Source organism: Aulostomus chinensis, chromosome 20 (assembly GCF_037954235.1).
Source record: "Aulostomus chinensis isolate RoL2024-O1b breed Wild chromosome 20, RoL_Achi_v1.0, whole genome shotgun sequence".
Taxonomy (NCBI): Eukaryota; Metazoa; Chordata; class Actinopteri; order Syngnathiformes; family Aulostomidae; genus Aulostomus; species Aulostomus chinensis.
In genome coordinates this window covers 24,555,220-24,573,676 of record NC_141339.1, presented here as the reverse complement: position 1 = coordinate 24,573,676, position 18,457 = coordinate 24,555,220, and the positions used below count along the sequence as shown (strand labels likewise).

The window sequence follows — 18,457 nt, the reverse complement described above, 5'->3', positions numbered from 1 at the left end:
TCTTCCTGCCAGAGCCTGATTGGCGCCAGCCGATGAGCTTTCACAGGCAATTACAGGTGGTTAGTGTATTCGCTGTACTGAGGCTGGTTTGGTCTGTCACATGACCGGTGAAGACGTGACCTCATTCATTTAGGACGTCCTGGACCTGCATCCTGGCAACCAGGTGAAAATGCATTAACAAGCTCCATAGCAACAGTACGTAAAATAAGGAACTGAATACAGAATGTGAGTGATGTCACACATGACATCACTGATACCTGTTGGATGTGATGAATGAGAGCGTTTCTGACCTTCTTTGGCACAAGCTCAACCTCAGTGATCCTGGACGGGTCCACCAGGGGGCGTGGCCTCTTTAGTGTGTCGATGACGCTCTGCCACTGCGGCGGTAGTCCCACGTAGCGTCCCGTGGCAACATCGAAGGACGTGTGTACGCGGTGCTGGAAGTCCTTTGGGGTGGAGATCTCAGGCCTACGCTTCTTCTTTTTCTTGTGGTGGAACATTGCATCCGGGACGCCAAGTGGCGATGAGACCTGAGAGAGACAACAGGAAGTAGCAGGCTCAGCACCAGAAGCACGGCACCTCCGCTGATCACACAGGTTGGAGGATCCAACAACATTCACACACTCAGCAGGCGGACACACTGCACACTGACAGCTTCACTTCCTGTTCAGTCAGTTTACCTGAGCTGAGTCACGTGACCTCCTGTCCTATCAAACACACCCAACAGCCCAGGTGAGATCACACCTGTCTCATTTCTGTTAGCTGCAGGCACAGATGTTCAGGTGTGTCTTCTGACCAGCAGAGGGCACAGTGAAGCAAGACAACCCAGCACCAGAGCGCTGGGGCTCACGGGTCGGGTGCTACGCTACTAGCTAACAACTGTCCTCCTCAATCTGAGGCATCATCGAACAGTTTAGCGTCAAGCAGTGTAGCTTCATGTGAGCTGGGTTTTACAGCTTTACAGGTGTGCAAAGGTAAAAAGAAAATCCTGAATCCCTGAACTTCAGATAGAAACTTGAGCTTCCTCAACGAGCTAACATTCCTACATCGTTACTGCGCCACAAGTCCTGGAGAAGGTCTCCGCTGAGGTGTCTTAGGAAACATGTTAGCATGCGGTCGCACCCTTGATGCTTCTGCATCTCTGGTCAGTGTGTTCTGAGGCAGAGGTTCTTTGGGGTTCTTGTAGAGGTTCTCTCTCTCTCTCTCTCTCTCTCTCTCTCTCTCTCTCTCTCTTTCTCTCTTTCTCTCTCTCTCTCCTGTTCGAGTCAGTTTCCCTCCACCCGGGGGTTTTTGGTCTGGCTCGGCCCGGCTTGGCCTACAGTGAAACAGAGGACGGAGCAGCAGTGTGTCCTGTTTGCTCAGCTGGGTGGAGGAGGATGGCGGCCAGGTGAGCAGAGCCAGCAGGTAAACACCATCAGCTGACTGAGCCCAGCCTCCTTTATGAGGCTTCGATTTACCTGCTCAGGTGAACCTGCACTTCAACATCTTACCATCTCGCCCTGCAGATCTTTTCTTTCTAAATGAAGACTTTGACAAACAGAACCAGAACTTAAATACAATCTCCTGTTGTTCAAGTGAGCAGAACTATTTCCTGTTCCTAAACAGAACCCTTATAAGCACAACAGTGGAGGACATTGTCTGTTCAAGCCCGGTTCTGGACGGAACAGTAACAGGTTATAAACTGTTTTAATACAATTTGATCCTGAAGAATTATTTTTCCCCAAAAATGTCCAGGAATGTTCTAGGTTCTACATAGAGACCGAGATGGTTCTGAATCGTGACCATTTTCAGTTTTTATGCAGGACATGTTTAGCTTGGTTCGTAGCAACCTGGACCCTGAAAAGGGAGTTTTGACAAAGATTGGGATCATAAAATAAAGCAGATCTCTTGGTTTCCTTTGGTGAGTCATGCATCCGGATTAGTGGATCCCTGATCCTCCATCTGGATCAAGGAGGCCTGGATTCTACCAGACCACCTGGAGAGGTGGTGACCAGATGTTTCTGAGCAGTTTAGCTGCTGTTAGCATCAGGCTCTGTTAGCTTCAAGCTAAATATACGTGGCTGGTTCTTCCTGCATTCTGGAGTCACTGAGAAGTGATGCCTTTGATTTGAATCCCATTTCAAGCCGGTGCCTCTTTAGACTTGTGAATGTCTTTGATGGTGGGGGAACCCATGCAGACGCTTGGTGGGCAGGGACTTGAACCTGGGACCTCTGGCTGTGAGGCAGCAGTGTCCGAGTGCCGCCTCATCAGAGATGTTACGTCTGAGTTCTTGTGGTCAAAAAGGCATCTGAACACCCAAAGACATGTCAAGGTAGAAGGGTTCTACTGATCACTTCAAGCTCCAGAACATGACAAGCTTGGAGAACGTCTGCTTGAGCCTAAATTTAAGGTTTGGGTTTTTCTATGGAACCTTTGTGTTACTAACAGCCCCAAATGTTCTTCAGAGGTCCAGAAATGTTCCATAGCCAGGAAAGGCAAGGACCTCCATCTCAAGGTTCTATGTTTGTTACTAATCCAGAACATGTTACATAACTGCTCTTCTTTAAACCAGACCTACTGGCTGTTGAAGGATTTAGCGATGTTCTTCACAGGAACACATAAAAAAGTGGGAGAAGCTTCCGTGGAACCGTCTCAGTCTGGTCCTCAAGAACTGTCCTGGATGCACGCGAGAAACAATGCACACTCACCTGGTAGCAGTGGGGTTGTTCCACTGGTTCCTGCTGTTGTTCTCTTTACTGTGACACGGACTCTTGGCTGTTGTCTCTCCTCCCCCTTCTCCCTCGCTCTCTCTCACTCACACACACACACACACACACACACACACACACACACACACACACCCTCCCCCACCTCACTCATCCCTGTCTCACCTTGTTTCAGGTATGAAGGAAAAAAGTTGGAAGGAGGCGGAGTTTAGCTCGACTGCAGGGTTGTTGCTTCTTTTTTAAGCAAATTCTACTCAACTTTTCATATTAAAATATTCTTTCCCACAAAAAGTGTATTTAAATGTGTAACGCTGATGTTTACTTTATTCTCATGTTCTACTTTGTTTTTAGATATTTTCCCCCCAAATTGTCTCCAGTTGAACACAATATTTGGCAATAGAAAAAGATTTAATAAATACACTGAAGAAATTGACCAGACATGATTTAAGTACTTTGGTGATTTTATTTACCATTTGAAGTGGTAAATTGATCGCTTTTGTCTAAAATCTTAGTTGTATTTTTATCAATTTTTTTTTCTTATAAAGGTTATAAACTTTGGCTGCACGGTGGAGCAGTGGTCCTCCCTGTGGCCCCCAGCAAGAAGGTTGTGGGTGGAGCAGTGGTCCTCCCTGTGGCCCCCCATCAAGAAGGTTGTGGGTGGAGCCCCGGCTGCAGCACGGGGTCTTTCTGGGTGAGTCTCCATGTTCTCCCTGTTCCTGCTGGGTTCTCTCTGGTACTCCAGCTTCCTCCACAGTCCAAAGACATCAAGAGGGACCAGGTTAATCCAGACTCTAAATTGACCGTAGGCGTGGCTGGGAGAGCCAATGGTTGTCTGTCTCTATGTGTTGGCCCTGCCATGGACTGGTGACCTGTCCAGGGGGAAGGCTGCTGGGATAGGCTCCACCCCCACCACCCTCAACAGGAGAAGAGGGGGAACATGGAGGGAGGGATGATGGATGGATGGAGGGATGATGGATGGAGGGATGATGGATGGAGGGATGATGGATGGATGGAGGGATGATGGATGGAGGGATGATGGATGGAGGGATGATGGATGGATGGAGGGATGATGGATGGAGGGATGATGGATGGATGGATGATGGATGGAGGGATGATGGATGGATGGAGGGATGATGGATGGAGGGATGATGGATGGATGGATGATGGATGGATGGAGGGATGATGGATGGATGGAGGGATGGATGGATGGATGGAGGGATGGATGGTTATAAGTAGATCCCTGCCTTCAAAGCAAATACTTTGTAAGTTTAAATATTCAGTTTGAAAATGTATTTTCCATTTCATCTCAACAGCCACATTTCTACTGACTAGCATGAAGCTAGTAGCCTGTGGCTAGCTCACTGGCACCGTTCTATAGCTACACATGTAAAAGAACGTAACATTCGGTCTGTCGTGACGTTCTCTAGAGCACAACAGGGGTCTTCAGAACTTTGAAGACATTTTCTCCTGAAGGTGTGAACTAAATGATCGCACCAGAACGAAATGATGACTTTATTTACATGCCAAGATGTGAAGGGACACATTTTATTTGGATATTAATAGAGAGTATAGAGAGAAACATGTAACTTGCAGACTAAAATATTCTCAACTTTATAATGGTTTGCAACAGTTGTGTCGATGAAAAGTTTGAGAACCTAGAGAACCGAGACCGGAGCAGTTCTGACGCCACCACAGTGGCTGGGTAACGATTTGCCACGAAGATCAGCTGAATCAAGTGTCTCACACATGAAGACAAGAAGTCTTAGAAGCGAGCAACACGGGTCCATATGCACACGTCGTCTGAAGACAAAATGGCAAAGCAAAAGACGTGCTTGTGTCTGAGCACGCCGGAGCACGTCGGGCTCCGCCCAGCCACAGCACAGGAGGTGACTCAGAACTGACTCACTTCAGGTTGACTTCCACAACAACAAGCTCGGTGTCCCGTGTCAGAGGTTTCTGGTCTGCACCCCAAAAATCAGCATCAAATCCCAACATCAGACGGCAGACATGACTGGTCCTGCGTATCAGCAGCGTTCCCCTCTGTGTGGTTCATGTCTGTTGATTTTCACATTTACCGATTCATGTTGGAAGGCAGCCTGGGCTTCCTGGCTGAGGCTGAGGCTGCTGCGTCTGCGACCCGGACCGACCGGATGACGATTTTTGAAAACACGGGACAAATAAGGAGGTGTGTAGGTGCTGAGAAGTTTATTTGTGGGGAAAGACAGAAAAGACCTTCCCTCAGCTTGAAATCAAGTGGGTTGATGCAACCCCTTCCACTTGCTATGAACTATGGGTAATGACCTGCAGCCATAGCAGGAAGTTCCAGAGCTGCAGAAACGCCAGGATGTGTGGATTCAGGTTGCATCATTGTGGAGGCGAGAAAACATTTTAAAATGGCATTTTTATTGATGGAGTTTGGTACAAGACACAGCTACACAAAGACACACAAGACAGAAGGGAGCGATGTTTCAGTTATAAAGTGACGACAGCAGCTCGGCCAGCTCTGACAGGACAGACAGCGACGAGCCACCGGCGCCATTCAGCAGCGCCCGGAAGAACCGCCTCCACATTCCAGAGAACATATCGCTGCAGAGGCGAGAGGTTATAGACACACGGTGAGGGTCTAACACAGGGAGAGGGCCAGGTCTAACACCTGGAATAAGCCAGGTTTATAAGCTTGTTTACCAGGGTTGGTCCCCGCTGAACTGCTCTGGCGTCCAGCCCTCGGCGTCCCTCACCAGGACCATGCTGCTGTTGGTCAGGAGGAGGTGGACCGTCTCAGCCACACCCAGCAGATCCAGCTGACAGGCAGGCAGAAGGGGGAGGAGTTAATATCTACCAATGACAGTGATAAAGGTGGGTCTGTGCCTACAGTGGACAAGTGGTTTGGGCTGGCACCTGCTGGGGTGGGGCGCTGGGGTCCAGGACTCCTCGGCTGATGTAGGTCTGAGCTGAGGGGAGCTGCCCGACCGCTACGACGTCCTGCTGGAGCTCCAGGTCCACCGCTGACGACCAGTCCAGAGGGAACAGCCAATCAGGACTACAGAACCCTCTGACACAGGAAATACAGCACCGGTTACCGGGGCTCTAACACTTTCACCCCCCACCCCCCCTGCCACTGACCTACCTGTGACAGCAGGTGAGGATGCATGGTTGCAGCGCTGCATGCAGCAGCCTGCAGGAGTGCAGCTGCAACACCAGCTGCAGCAGAGCGACAGCTTTATAACCCACCGACGCCTCGCTGGGAACGCGCTCCGTCAGCTCCTGAGACAGTCACACGTTACTGGAACCATGCTCGAGCTTCCTGTCCACATGCTTGCTCATTACCGAGCTGCCGACTAAACGTGCGAGTTCCCGTGATGCGGTGGAACATCAGAGCGAGCGGCGGCTGCTGTGATGATTCAGAGTCTGAAACATTCATCAGCTCAGAGTAGCAGGCGGGGAAGGTGATCAGGTTCAGGCATGTAGCAGCACGCTGTTGATTTTATGACTCTGAGGAACTTCAACCAGCTGACATCATTCAGACCTGACACCTGTGACATCATCAGCCCAACATGGGCCACAACCACCAGGTTCGACTCTCATTCAGTCGAAATATCGATCAGTCTCGTCACCGCATCATTTCAGGGGGCCAAGGTCAGGTTCTGGCACCAGCTTGGCTGCCAGGTGGCTCAGGGGAGTGGCCTGATTGGCTCGAGGATTAAAGAGACAATCAAACCTTTTCTATGTGGTCATGAACAGGAAGTGTCTTACTGTGAGCAGGTGATGGGGTGGGGGGGTGTAGACGGTGATGCAGCCATCCAGGAACTGAAAACAGCTGATCCGAGGAACATCGGACACATCGGTCGCCAAGTGCTGCTTCAGACGCTGGAACAGGTGGAAGTCCCAGGGAACCGAGCTGCTGTCCACCTGCAGCACAGGCAGGAGACGTGGCAGTTACCATGGAGACCAGCGGGGCCTCACAGGGAAGGTCAGGCTTGTTCGCCACAATTCTTAGACTCTTTCAAAACACCGACATTCAGCTGCTCCAGTCACTAACAGGACTACACTACCCATGAGCATCAGCTGCTGACACTGTGAAGGAGAAACACAACCAGGATGCGACAACAACTTCACCTTGACGATCACTGGGCCGTCCTCGTTAGCGCCTTGATAGACGCAGAAGCTGCCCCCGTCCAGGAGTTTGGAGTAGACGTGGTACACCTCACCACCTGTGGACACGTGACTGTTCATGTACAGGTAGGGGAGGAAACTGCATGAGTCGTTACAGTGCGGACCCCCACAGGCTAACGCTAACAAACACCGCACGCCTCAGTCTACCGCCCTGCTGATGTGCTTGCTAATCTGCTCCAGGCCTCTACATTCAGAAGTTTTAGACCTGCTGGAAAGACAAAACACCGAATCAGTGAACGACAGCACTGACGATCACCAAAGGTTTTCTCATACCCAGCTGAAAACATCCGACCTCCTCGATGTCAGGGAGGGGGCGGGGCTCTGAGTAGAAGTCTGGGGAGGATGTGACATCACAAAGGTCCAGCAGCCGCTGCCGCAGCTCTGGGTCGCAGGGATCAAGAGCGGCACCAACTGGTTAAAAACATAAAAACACACAAACTGATGGTCATTGTATGATCCTTGCCATGTTCTTGTTTATGTGTGGTGGCTACGCGTCACTCCGCCTCCTCCGGGCATCTGCTGTCAATCAACCAGTTGTCAAAGCCTGTAGGACTAAACTGAGGGCTGAAGTCTGATAATCACATGTTAACAAATCTGTGTGTAGGAACATCCCATGATTGAGGCCCAGCACATGGAGGCGGAGCATGAGGGGCAGCGTCATCGATAAACAAACTAATAATCAATAAACTGGATCTGGAGAGGAAAACTGAATCTACACTGAAAATGTGTCTTGTATGAAAATAAACAGCAGGGGGCGACATGACTACTTTAACCAAAGTTATTAAGAAGGAAAAGACACAGAAGAATCAGCAGCACTGAGTTTTTCAAAGTGGGGTCCAGGGACCCTGAGGAGTCCGTTGGGGTCTTCCATTGTACCTGAGCTCTGACTGGCTGTAAGAAAATGCTGCTTATTATTGAAAGGTTTGTTTGATTTTTAATTGTTAAACTTTTAAGGACCTCGACAGAGAGAAATTTCCCCTGAAAAATAAAGCTAAGCAAATCACCATGGTAACACTGTCAATCAAAGCCCTCACCAGAAGAGGGGGAGTGGTCACCCTGGTCCTTTCCTCCCAGCGACGTCAGAGAGCCGGCCTCCACGCTCGTCTCCTTGATGGGACTCAGCTTCTCACTGGTTCTGGATGCTGGGGTCTGGGAGTTAGAGGGAGGGGGGCGGGTCTCCAGCGCCACCAGGGTGTCGCTCGTCATCCTGGCAGAGAGATTCTGTCTCTGTGGACGAGACGCGCGTTTGGTGAACTTGTGGTCCAACGCAGTAAAATCTTAAACAACCCCAGAGGAGAACCAACCTGAGATTCTTCAGAGGGAACGGCGGTGCCTGGAAGACAAGTAAGAAGGGATGAGGACGCTGGACACGTCTTCAGCAGGAGCCAATGAGCTGCGAGCACCACCACGCTCAGCCACCAGTCAGGCATGTTGGCGAGAACCTCACAGTACGATACGCGTCACAACACTTTGGTAAGGATACAGTCGTAGGACGATACCCAGACGTGTTGCTGCGGTCTACTGGAACAGGTCTGAGTCGACTTGAGTTCTCAAGTGGGTTCTGCTCATCTTATAGCGACGCGTCAAGTTTTGCAAATTGCATTTCCTTTGTCCAGCTCACTGTCATTCATTCACTCGTTCATGTGGAAGCCACCTCGCCTCCAAATGTCGGCTTTAGAGTTTCCAGGTGTTTTAAGTCTTTTGTCATGTTGGCACCTGACTGGCCACTTGCTCAACTGCCCCACTCACTACCACAGGACATGCCCCACAGACGCACCCAGACCAGGACCTGGGACTCACCTGGGCCAGGACCTGGGACTCACCTGGACCAGGACCTGGGACTCACCTGGGCCAGGACCTGAGACTCACCTGGGCCAGGACCTGAGACTCACCTGGACCAGGACACTGGACCCTCTGACACAGTCGCGTCTCCACAGGCGGGAGGAAGACGTCCTCCACTGGCTGACTGGTCGACGCCTCTGAGTTCCTGGCACACGAGAGACGTGCAGTTTGAGTGACAGCTCGCTCCATGGGCCGCCTGGGCCAGGTGAGTGTCTCTTACCCAGAAGGCATTGCCACAGCAGACTGTGACTCATCATATATTTGGAAGGAGGAGGCAGGCGGCAGTCTGACAGAGTCACTGACTTGAGGGGCGGAGCCTTCGTGACACCCCTGCAGAGAGAGACCTGTGGTCAGACTGACACTGCTACTACTATTAGTTCCACTACTACAGTCACTGCCACTACTACGACCATGGCAGTATTGGTGTGGTACCTGCCGCTGCAGCGTCCTGAGCTGCTGCAGGAGACCGGTCTTCTCCTGCAGCTCCTGATTCAGCTGCTCCTTCACCTCCGTCAGCTGACGCAGCTTCTCTACAGGACACAAGCGGGAGCGGGTCAGCTGGTGAGGCAGCGGTCGAGCGCCCGAGCCGACAGTGAACTCACCATCTAGCTGCTGCTGCTTCTGCTGGTTGTATCTTTCGGCTCTCAACTCCTCGAAGCTGAGCTCTACTCCTCCTCGCAGCAGCAGATCTCGACAGTACGCGCTTTGCTGTTTAGCCACGCCCTCCTCCTGAAGCCCCGCCCCCAGGAGGTTCTGCGCTGATAGTGATTCCCTCTGATTGGCCGAGCTACATCCAATAGGGACACAGTATCATGACTGCACTAAATACTGCAGCAGCGCTCCTGTGTGGCGTTGTGCTTCATCTCAGCAGGCTGAGGTCATCATGGGAGGTCATGTGACTACAGAAACTTACATTTTGGACGCAGACGGCCCCACGCGCACCAGCAGCCCTTCCGCCATGACACCGTCCAGATCTGTTGGACCAATCAGAAGACAGCAACAGTCAATCTCAGCCAATCAAAGCCAACATATCAAGCAGTCTCCTTGAAGCACAGAAGTGTAACGTTTGATTCACTCCCTGCTCCCATCGTTCCAGAGGCTCAGGGATCAGGAGCTCAGGATTCCAGGTCGTTTTTGATCATTTTCAGGAAAGTTCTCGAGAATTCAGACGCGTTCTTTTCCTTTGATTTGAACGAGACATCAGGAGGATTTGGAGAATGAGAAGTAAATCCAAATTTCTTAGATTACATTCAAAATGTAGATTAAAACTTGTGTGAAAGTAAATCAAGCGAGTCCTGAACTGATGTTTAGCGTGTTCCAGGCCCTGCTGAACCACCTCCCTCCACCCCGGGTCTGTGGATCTCTGAGGCAACTTGGTCCAGAACCGGAAACCTTCCTTCATGATATCCAGTTTGCATCTGAGATATCATAGAGAACTCGGACTCAGGTTGTAGTAGTGGTACTCAACTGTAAATACTTCTTGCTTGTCAGGGTCCACTTCAGGTTTGAACCGAGCCGTAACGTTAGAACTGTAATTTCTTTTAAAACAAAACCTTCTCAACGGTTCGACAGAGCCGGATGACGGACACCATCCCGGTTCAACAGTCAGAGCCTCTAACTGGGAGCAGTACTCGACCAGAACCCCGCTGGTGCCCGGAGGTTTCCGAGGGAAGTTTGGCGCAGCTGTGAGCCAACGGTCCGTTCAGTGCCGCTCGGCATCGACAAGCTTCAGCGGCAGGAAACCAAACCTGCGGGATGACATCACGAACGTCACTTCTCTCACCTGAAACTTCGGAGTGAAGGAATCAAAACATTCAAATCCACCCGGTTAATTTTAAAAAACTTCCTGCAGCAGTTCCGATTGGGCGATGTCAGACGTCACTTCCGCTCTGACTGAAGCGTTGTCATGGCGCCCCTGGTGTCTCGACCGTGAACTGCACAGTGACAACATTTTTTTCCACTTTTTTTTACTTGTAAGTTTCAACAAAAACAACAAAATGGAAAAGAGTTTACAACAATAACAAAATCCTCCGAGACAGTTAGAAAACAAAGAAAACACAACCTAACAAACAAACAAACAAACAAAACAATATGAACTCAAAAAAGGAAGATAAAAATACCAACTGACAGACCCACTTAAACAATGACACTTCCTGTTTTTACTGCGTCGACAGGAAATAGTTTGGTTATATCTTCATTGCTTTTGATTTCAAAATTCTTTATTTGCTTGCTGTCAGGAGTGCCTGAAGGACCAACCTGATGAACCTTGACATCCACAACAAAACCTGCTGTCTATCACCGTAACCACGCCTCCAGGCTCCGCCCCCTCCTGTAGTCACTGGGCAGAGCATCGAGGGAGGACTGCTGAAAACAAACAATAACACTTAACATTAAAAGCCTGCATTCTTAATTATTTCAGGATGATTTGATCATTTTTATATCCACGTTTTAATTCATGTCCAACTTACACTTTAATTAGATTCTGATTTGCTTTGTCATTTCTCAGCACGTTCAGATCTTCAGGACATCACGATATACATCAAAATATACATAAAATATACATAAAATATACATCACGATATACATCACGATATACATCAAAATATACATAAAATATACATAAAATATACATCACGATATACATCAAAATATACATCACGATATACATCAAAATATACATCACGATATACATCAAAATATACATCAAAATATACATAAAATATACATCAAAATATACATCACGATATACATCAAAATATACATAAAATATACATAAAATATACATAAAATATACATCACGATATACATCAAAATATACATCACGATATACATCAAAATATATATCAAAATATACATAAAATATACATAAAATATACATCACGATATACATCAAAATATACATCACGATATACATCAAAATATACATCAAAATATACATAAAATATACATAAAATATACATCACGATATACATCAAAATATACATCACGATATACATCAAAATATATATCACGATATACATAAAATATACATAAACTATACATCAAAATATACATAAAATATACATCAAAATATACATCAAAATATACATAAAATATACATAAAATATACATCACGATATACATCAAAATATACATCACGATATACATAAAAATATATATCACGATATACATAAAATATACATCAAAATATACATAAACTATACATCAAAATATACACAAAATATACATCAAAATATACATCACGATATACATCAAAATATACATCAAAATATACATAAACTATACATCAAAATATACACAAAATATACATAAACTATACATCAAAATATACATAAACTATACATCAAAATATACACAAAATATACATCAAAATATACATAAATTACCCAGGCGTTTGTGTTACAAAAGGACTGAATGAAGAAATTCTACAATTCTGCTTTCAGCTTAAATGACATTTCCCCAAGTTTATTCACGGTATTTTTCTTTTTTTAATCACATCAATTTTCTGGGAAAAATATGATTATAACATTTTCAAAAATCTATTTAATGACTTAAGAATTTGTTGAGAGGTTCAAAATACCTGACAAAGACAAAATGCCCAAAAAGCTGCAATAAAGTAATAATTTGTTTATTCCTGGCAGGTGACATTTTTTAATACTTTCAAAATAAAAGCCTAGTGTACATGTTCATCGATGAGTTGTCGGGAGTTTCACACAAGGTTCGATGTAAACAGGCTTGATTTCATCACCGTGGACCCTCCTCGCGCAGCCATAGGTCGACACACCTGTGTGACGTCAGCGGGAGTTGTCAGGTTTCGCTTCCTGTGCAGGTGCGGCACACCTGAGGAGCTCCAGCAGAGACGCGCCGACACTCGAGGCTGCGGGTAGCGATCGCCCATCTTACTCGTCTTCCTCTTACATCACCTGCTGACTGCTGAGGGAAATGCCCCCAGCTTCCGCCTCTTCTTCCTCCCTCCTCTTCCTCCTCCTCCTCCTGCTGCCGTTGCTGTGGCGCGGAGGAGCGGCGGAGGACGCGGTGTGCGGCGGACGATTCCGCGCCGGTCAGGAGGACTTCGTGCTGGACGTGGAGGACGCGGTGACAGAGGGAGCGGTTCTTCTGTTGACTGCGCTCGTGGCCGACGCGGGGGCGTGCGAGCGCGCGTGCTGTAACGAGCAGAAGTGCAACCTGGCGCTGCTGGAGCCGCCCGGCGCGGCGGCGGGCGGCGGCCGCTCCTGCGTCCTCTTCAACTGCGTCCACAGAAGCCGCTTCGTGTGCAGGTTCGTCAACAAGGTGGGATACCTGAACTACATCCGGGAGTCCGTGTACCTGAAGTACCTGGAGGGGCCACAGGGTGCAGGTGAGTCCTCCAGGGTTCCGCTCTGGTCTCTGACTCCAAATATCCAGATAAAGTTTACATCAGGGGTCTCAAGCTGGTCCAGTAAGGGCCGGTGCGGCTGCAGGTTTTCATTCCACCTGACTACTTAGATCAGCTAAGCTGCGTCCTCACAGCTCATTGGTTGGATCAGGTGTTGCTTTTGCTGGGTTGGAATGAAAACCTGCAGCCGCATCGGCCCTGACTGGACCAGTGTGAGACCCCCGCTTTCGATGATCAGAAGAAGTAGCGGAGTGGTGTGTTAGCGGGAGCTGCTACCAGTCTTGATGGAGGCCGCCGACAATCAGCCAGGCAGATGGGGAAGGTCAGAGGTCATTTCAGAGGCGAGGTGATGGTCTGGTACAGTCTTCAAAATATCTGACTTCCTTTTCTTAGGCTTTTCCACCAGGAGAATGGAGGTGGAGGTTCTCAGCCCTCCGGGTCTTCGTAGTCTGAGAGGGTCGGAAACTGGGCTTCCTTTGGAGGAGAGGGCGTGGGGCCTCCTTCCTCAGAAGCTGCTGAAAAACTCCAGAATCTGTTCACTTGTTTGACGCTGACTGAGGTTCTCGTAACACTCAGCCTGCCTCAGACGTCGCCGCCATCAGAGACCGCAGCCTCAGAGAGAACCAGATCATGAAAGAGAACCATGAATCAACGTCCTGTCCACCTCACAACCACGACGCCAAAATAAGTCCAGTTGGCTGCGCGTGACCCAGAGACGACCAGCAGAAGTAGAGGAATGAAGCTCAGCATCAGCAGACAGGAACCCGACCGCCGCGTACCTGGCGTTCACGCTGGGGGGCTCACTCGTGGAAGCTTTCCTCCCGTCGCCGGGTCTGCCGTTAACAACCAAACATCTCCTTCCCCATTGATTTATGGTTATTATTCATGAACTGGTTCTCTCTGAGGCTCAGGTCTCTCATGCCGGGTCAAGTGGCTCCGGGTGACCGTTGGAGAACCTCGGTGAGGTCACCAGCTGCTCCTCCATCGCCTCGGTCACGTAGAAACCCCTCGGTTGGAGGCGCCGCTGTTGTGTTTTGACCATGTTCTCCCAGCACTGCCGTAACTTATACGGCCTGAACCCGTCACTTTGTGTTGCTAGGGGAACAGGCTCCACCCATTGCCAATGCAGGCCGCGACGTAGTTGTTCAACCCAGAGTGACAGTGACGCTCAATGGCATTGAGAGCCTGCCGCTGGGCAACGCCCACATCACAGACTACCACTGGAGTCTGCTGAGCGGACACGCCAGCGTCAAAATGGAGGTAAGCATCGCTCAGTAACAGGGGGCGGGGCTTAGTGCAGTGGGATGTCAGCTGGACTTGAGCACTGGTTCACAAACCTGGCGTCTTCATGGAGGGAGGAGTCATGCCCTCTCGTCCAGACTCCCTTTAGAAAATCACTGATTTTACTGCAGCAGGTCGTCCTCCCGGCTAAGCTCCGCCCCTGACACTCAGGCAGGAAGTGGACGTGAGCTGCAGATCCTGCAGCTGCACACAAGCTGTGGGTAAAATGAGCACCTGCCAAAAGCCAAACGTTAACTTACACTCCCATGAAGTCTCATGTCAAAGGTTTGGCAGAATGACATCAGCTCCACCTTCTGGCGCCGCATCTCGCCACCGCTCCAAACTCCTGGAGTCCCACTAGGAGTCCCCATGAGGAGACGCACCTCAGAAATTCTTAGTTTGTACAATCTGACATCGCAATGTTGTCATTTTGGCCTCATTCCGATCCATTTATTTGTTATTAAGTGACAGTAAAATGGTTCCGGGAGACCCGCGTGTGTGTGAATGTTGCATGCTGGGAGTTTCTGACTGTGTCTCTGTGAACGCTGGAGTTCCTGTCGTCGGTAGCCTTGGTCAGTTCAGTTCTGTGTCTGTCCCTGTTCTGCCTTGTCCTCTTGAATCAGTGTTTTGGATGTGACTGCAGGAGACGGACCTGCCGGACCAGCTGCAGCTCTCCAACCTGCAGCCGGGATCCTACGTCTTCCAGCTGACGGTGACCGACTCCAACGACCAGTCGCAGGCCGCCAAGGTCACGGTGCTCGTTGTCAACCCGGAGCAGTCCAGCTGTGAGTGCTCATGGGAAATACACAGTTGCTTCCTGTGTTCAAGCAACTTCAACTGTAGTTCTTTTGAGAACGTGGGTTAATTGGTTCATTTAATGAGTGAAACTCTTCAAGTCAAGAGAATAAGTGTTCGCCGTCTCATGCTGATGGTTCACACCTGCCCTCAAACTGGTCCAACTGGATTATTCAACACACACACACACACACACACACACACACAACACGCTGCTGGCCCTGTGAGGCTTCATGATGTGGTCCTGTTTTTTTTTCCGTCTTTCACCGGAGTTGTCAGACAATCGATCAGCTCGCCTGATCGAACTGTGTCTGAACAGCAGTCAGAGCTGGTGGCTACGTATAGCAGTGTAGCACAGGTAAGGCTGTGACACTCCCTTTACCAAGCACACACACACACACACGCACACACACACCCTGCTGAGGTGACTGCCAGACAAAGGAACAGAAAACAGTCAAACTCTTCTGCGTCTCAAGGGATGTCATCCAGCTTCACTTTGTTGTGATTGATTGGTGATTCAGATGTTCCTTTTGTTCTTCCTTTCAAGTCACAGACATGAAGACACACCACCAGTTTGTGAAATGCAGATAAGCCAATGTTTGTTGAAGGGGAATTATTGCACAGATGTTACAAACACTATCTTTGACTCACACACCACATGCTAACAGCCACAAGCCAGTGCCCCCTGGGGGGAGGGGCCGCGTTTCGACCCAGGCGAGAACGTCGGGGGACATTTTGTTGAAGCTTATGAAGTCGATTCACACTCCATTTGGAAAACCAGCATTTTAAAAGTTGTGATCCTGTTGTCTGGTGGACAAACCTGACAAAACACAAATTCACCATTTGTCATGTTGTTATTTTGGCGTCATTGTGATCTGGTTCATTGGATGAAGTCACACCCAAATCAGAAGCAGCCATCATCCAGGTGCTGCTCCTCAAGACAGTGTGATGCGGTTTTTTGAGGGTTTAAAATAAACAGGAAGTTTGTCGTGTTGGATCAAATATAAGTCAGAGATTCTGACCTGACGTCCAGCATGAATGACTGACAGTAGGCCTGTCGTTGCCCCGCCCCCCTTGTAGAAAAACAGAATTTTGCGAAGCAATCCAAACTGCACTCACAACCAATCCATCAAGATGTGGTCACATGACTGATGACCTCATCTGTCTCCACAGTGTACTGTCTGGCGCCAATGAAGGTCGGTCCGTGTCGGGCTGCCTTTTTACGCTGGCGTTACAATGCAGAGAAGGGTGACTGTCAGCAGTTTGTCTTTGGAGGCTGCAAAGCAAACAACAACAACTACCTGTCTGACAAGGAATGTCTGACAGCCTGCAGCGGAGTCACAGGTAACACACACGCACACGCACGCACACGCACACACACACACACACACACACACACACACACACACACACTATTGAGCTTTCTCTGTTCACAGCGACATCAGGAGCAGCATCATCTGTGACATCAGAACGAGCTGCTGTTCTCCCTACTGGTGGTTAGTCCCATAATGCACCTCTTCCTCTCAGCATGACTTGGTTGTGAAGAACAGATAACAGTGTGTGTGTGTGTGTGTGTTCAGAGGTGTGTGGATCTGTGTGTGGTGTTGATCAACTGATCTGCAGAAACGGCTGCTGTCTGGACAGAAGTCTGGAGTGTGACGGTGTGGCGCAGTGTAGTGACGCATCTGATGAGGAGCACTGCAGCAAACGTAGCTCTCACACACACACACACACACACACACACACACACACACACACACAGCTGAACCAGTCAGAGTGTCAGTGACCTTCATCATCATCTTCCTCAGTGAATCAGACCTTCAACCGGTTGCTTGACATCGACGTCAATCAGAGGAAAGGTCAGTTCACTTAGTCTGTTGCAGTTACATCTTCAAGCACGCCAGCTAGCAAGCTACATGCTAACAGTGACCCCCCCCCCCAGCCCGGTGCACGGAGCCCCCCCGCACAGGTCCATGCCGGGCCAGTCACTCCCGCTGGTATTACGACCCGCTGAACACCAACTGCAACCGCTTCACCTTTGGCGGCTGTGATGGGAACGAAAACAACTTTGAGGATGAAGCCAGGTGCATCACGACCTGCGAGGGAGTGACGGGTACGTGACAGTAGCGGGCAGTAGCACAGAGTAGTGCCAAGTACTGCACAGTACTGACAAGAGTATCGTTTCCACACCGCAGCCTGACAACACAGATTTTATGTTACTACTGAGTACTGATAGTTTGAAGTACTTATTACTGTCTTGCTAGTTTTAAATGAAAACATCAGATGTGACTGATGCTTGTGATGTCACTTCCTGTTGTTTGTGCAGAGGAGCACGTCTTTGCCAGAGGGATTTTTGAGCGCTTTGAGGAGGACAATGATAGTGACTCAGGTAAGAGAAGAACTTCCTGCATATGTTTCTGGTGGCGTAGTCCTCATACAGGAAGTGACCTCACTGTGTCCTCAGGCTCCATTACACTGGCTGTGGTTCTATCGGTGGCCATCCTGGCACTGCTGGCAATCCTGGCCTACTGCTTCCTCAAGAAGAGGAAGGAGCGCTCGCACCAGCCCGTCCCCACAGGCCCCGCCCATGTTGCCTTGTCAGAGCAGGACACGCTTGTCTACAACAGCACTACCAAACCTGTGTGACATCATCCACATCATCACCTGTATGACCTCATCACTGCTGCTGCCTGAGATGTTTCTCTTGTCTTCTTTGCTCAGGTCCCTGTATTCCATGTTGTCTTTTACTTGTGTTTGTAATTTTTTAAATTTCATTTTCAAGTTATTTTTTTCATGTGATATTCATGTTCTTTTTAGGCTCTACTGTCTTCATGTATGTGGCCAGATTTTGGATCCACAACATGTAATGAGATTATTGAAATGATATATTTTAATGTCAAATCCAGGATTCTGTTTGATTGCCCCCTGAAGGATCTTTGGAGTCCCAGAACCCCATTTTGAGAACCCCTTGTCTAAGAAACATACCAGTCTTGAACATTTTTTTATTAATCACATTTTAACATTGATATATGCTGAGAGATTAATGTTTTTGTTTCCCGGCTTGTGGGGTTCCCGCTCTCATCTTTGATGGTTGAATATGCCGTGTATTTATGATTTTATATTCAGCGTTTCATTTGTCAATAAAGTTTCATGAGAGCAAAAAAACCCCAACCCAACCTGACTCTGTTGCTTTCGATGCATTTTGTTTTTCTTATACACAGACATACAAGACCGGGCTTTGGTTAACAAACTAAACTAATCACAGTCCAACTACCCTCAGAAAGT

The 18,457-nt window shown here is 48.8% G+C and overlaps 3 protein-coding genes and 1 long non-coding RNA gene across 5 annotated transcripts in view; 2 read left to right on the top strand and 2 right to left on the bottom strand.

Annotated features, from left to right (window-relative positions):
* pak6b (p21 protein (Cdc42/Rac)-activated kinase 6b) overlaps positions 1 to 2,762 on the bottom strand; it is an 11,020-nt gene extending 8,258 nt beyond the window's left edge. Inside the window, exons 1-2 of the mRNA XM_086190171.1 lie at positions 2,689 to 2,762; positions 291 to 530 (exon numbers count right to left, since the gene is read on the bottom strand). Of these exons, the coding sequence (XP_086046297.1) occupies positions 291 to 500 (210 nt within the window). The 5' untranslated portion in view covers positions 501 to 530; positions 2,689 to 2,762. The remainder of the gene's footprint in view (positions 1 to 290; positions 531 to 2,688) is intronic.
* A 1,856-nt stretch (positions 2,763 to 4,618) lies between these two features.
* Positions 4,619 to 10,845, bottom strand: bub1ba (BUB1 mitotic checkpoint serine/threonine kinase Ba). 2 transcript variants are annotated; one of them, XM_086190298.1, is made up of 15 exons: positions 10,505 to 10,845; positions 9,635 to 9,695; positions 9,324 to 9,508; positions 9,154 to 9,251; positions 8,942 to 9,051; positions 8,772 to 8,866; positions 8,184 to 8,212; positions 7,914 to 8,106; positions 7,153 to 7,290; positions 6,823 to 6,917; positions 6,460 to 6,615; positions 5,834 to 5,970; positions 5,605 to 5,758; positions 5,392 to 5,507; positions 4,619 to 5,292 (listed from the first exon to the last, which is right to left on the bottom strand). In XM_086190298.1, exons 2-15 carry the CDS (start codon positions 9,679 to 9,681, stop codon positions 5,175 to 5,177), a joined length of 1,671 nt encoding a protein of 556 aa, XP_086046424.1. In that variant the 5' UTR covers positions 9,682 to 9,695; positions 10,505 to 10,845; the 3' UTR covers positions 4,619 to 5,174. The 2 variants fall into 2 exon arrangements, with proteins under 2 accessions (XP_086046424.1, XP_086046423.1); XM_086190297.1 differs by having other exon boundaries at positions 10,190 to 10,844.
* On the top strand, positions 9,340 to 11,267 carry LOC147243415 (uncharacterized). The gene is made up of 3 exons (XR_015110720.1): positions 9,340 to 9,945; positions 10,043 to 10,168; positions 10,294 to 11,267. It is a non-coding gene; the product is annotated as an uncharacterized LOC147243415 (long non-coding RNA).
* A 1,233-nt stretch (positions 11,268 to 12,500) lies between these two features.
* Positions 12,501 to 18,335, top strand: LOC147243414 (kunitz-type protease inhibitor 1-like). Its single transcript, XM_086188957.1, has 10 exons — positions 12,501 to 13,078; positions 14,196 to 14,356; positions 15,021 to 15,162; positions 16,346 to 16,516; positions 16,609 to 16,668; positions 16,753 to 16,881; positions 16,981 to 17,031; positions 17,115 to 17,285; positions 17,499 to 17,561; positions 17,637 to 18,335. The coding sequence occupies exons 1-10, from the start codon at positions 12,664 to 12,666 to the stop codon at positions 17,816 to 17,818; spliced, it is 1,545 nt and encodes a 514-aa protein (XP_086045083.1). The 5' UTR covers positions 12,501 to 12,663; the 3' UTR covers positions 17,819 to 18,335.
* Positions 18,336 to 18,457: the final 122 nt, after the last annotated feature.

Excerpts from the sequence above, each read along its gene's own strand:
- bub1ba (XM_086190298.1), bottom strand. The coding sequence starts at position 9,681 with ATGGCGGAAGGGCTGCTGGTGCGCGTGGGGCCGTCTGCGTCCAAAAT. Across the intron at positions 5,971-6,459 it reads CACCCCATCACCTGCTCACA|GAGCTGACGGAGCGCGTTCC; the intron begins GTAAGACACTTC and ends TGACTGTCTCAG. Across the intron at positions 5,293-5,391 it reads TTCAGCGGGGACCAACCCTG|CGATATGTTCTCTGGAATGT; the intron begins GTAAACAAGCTT and ends TCGCCTCTGCAG.
- LOC147243414 (XM_086188957.1), top strand. The coding sequence starts at position 12,664 with ATGCCCCCAGCTTCCGCCTCTTCTTCCTCCCTCCTCTTCCTCCTCCTC. Across the intron at positions 15,163-16,345 it reads CAACCCGGAGCAGTCCAGCT|TGTACTGTCTGGCGCCAATG; the intron begins GTGAGTGCTCAT and ends CTGTCTCCACAG. Across the intron at positions 16,517-16,608 it reads AGCCTGCAGCGGAGTCACAG|CGACATCAGGAGCAGCATCA; the intron begins GTAACACACACG and ends CTCTGTTCACAG.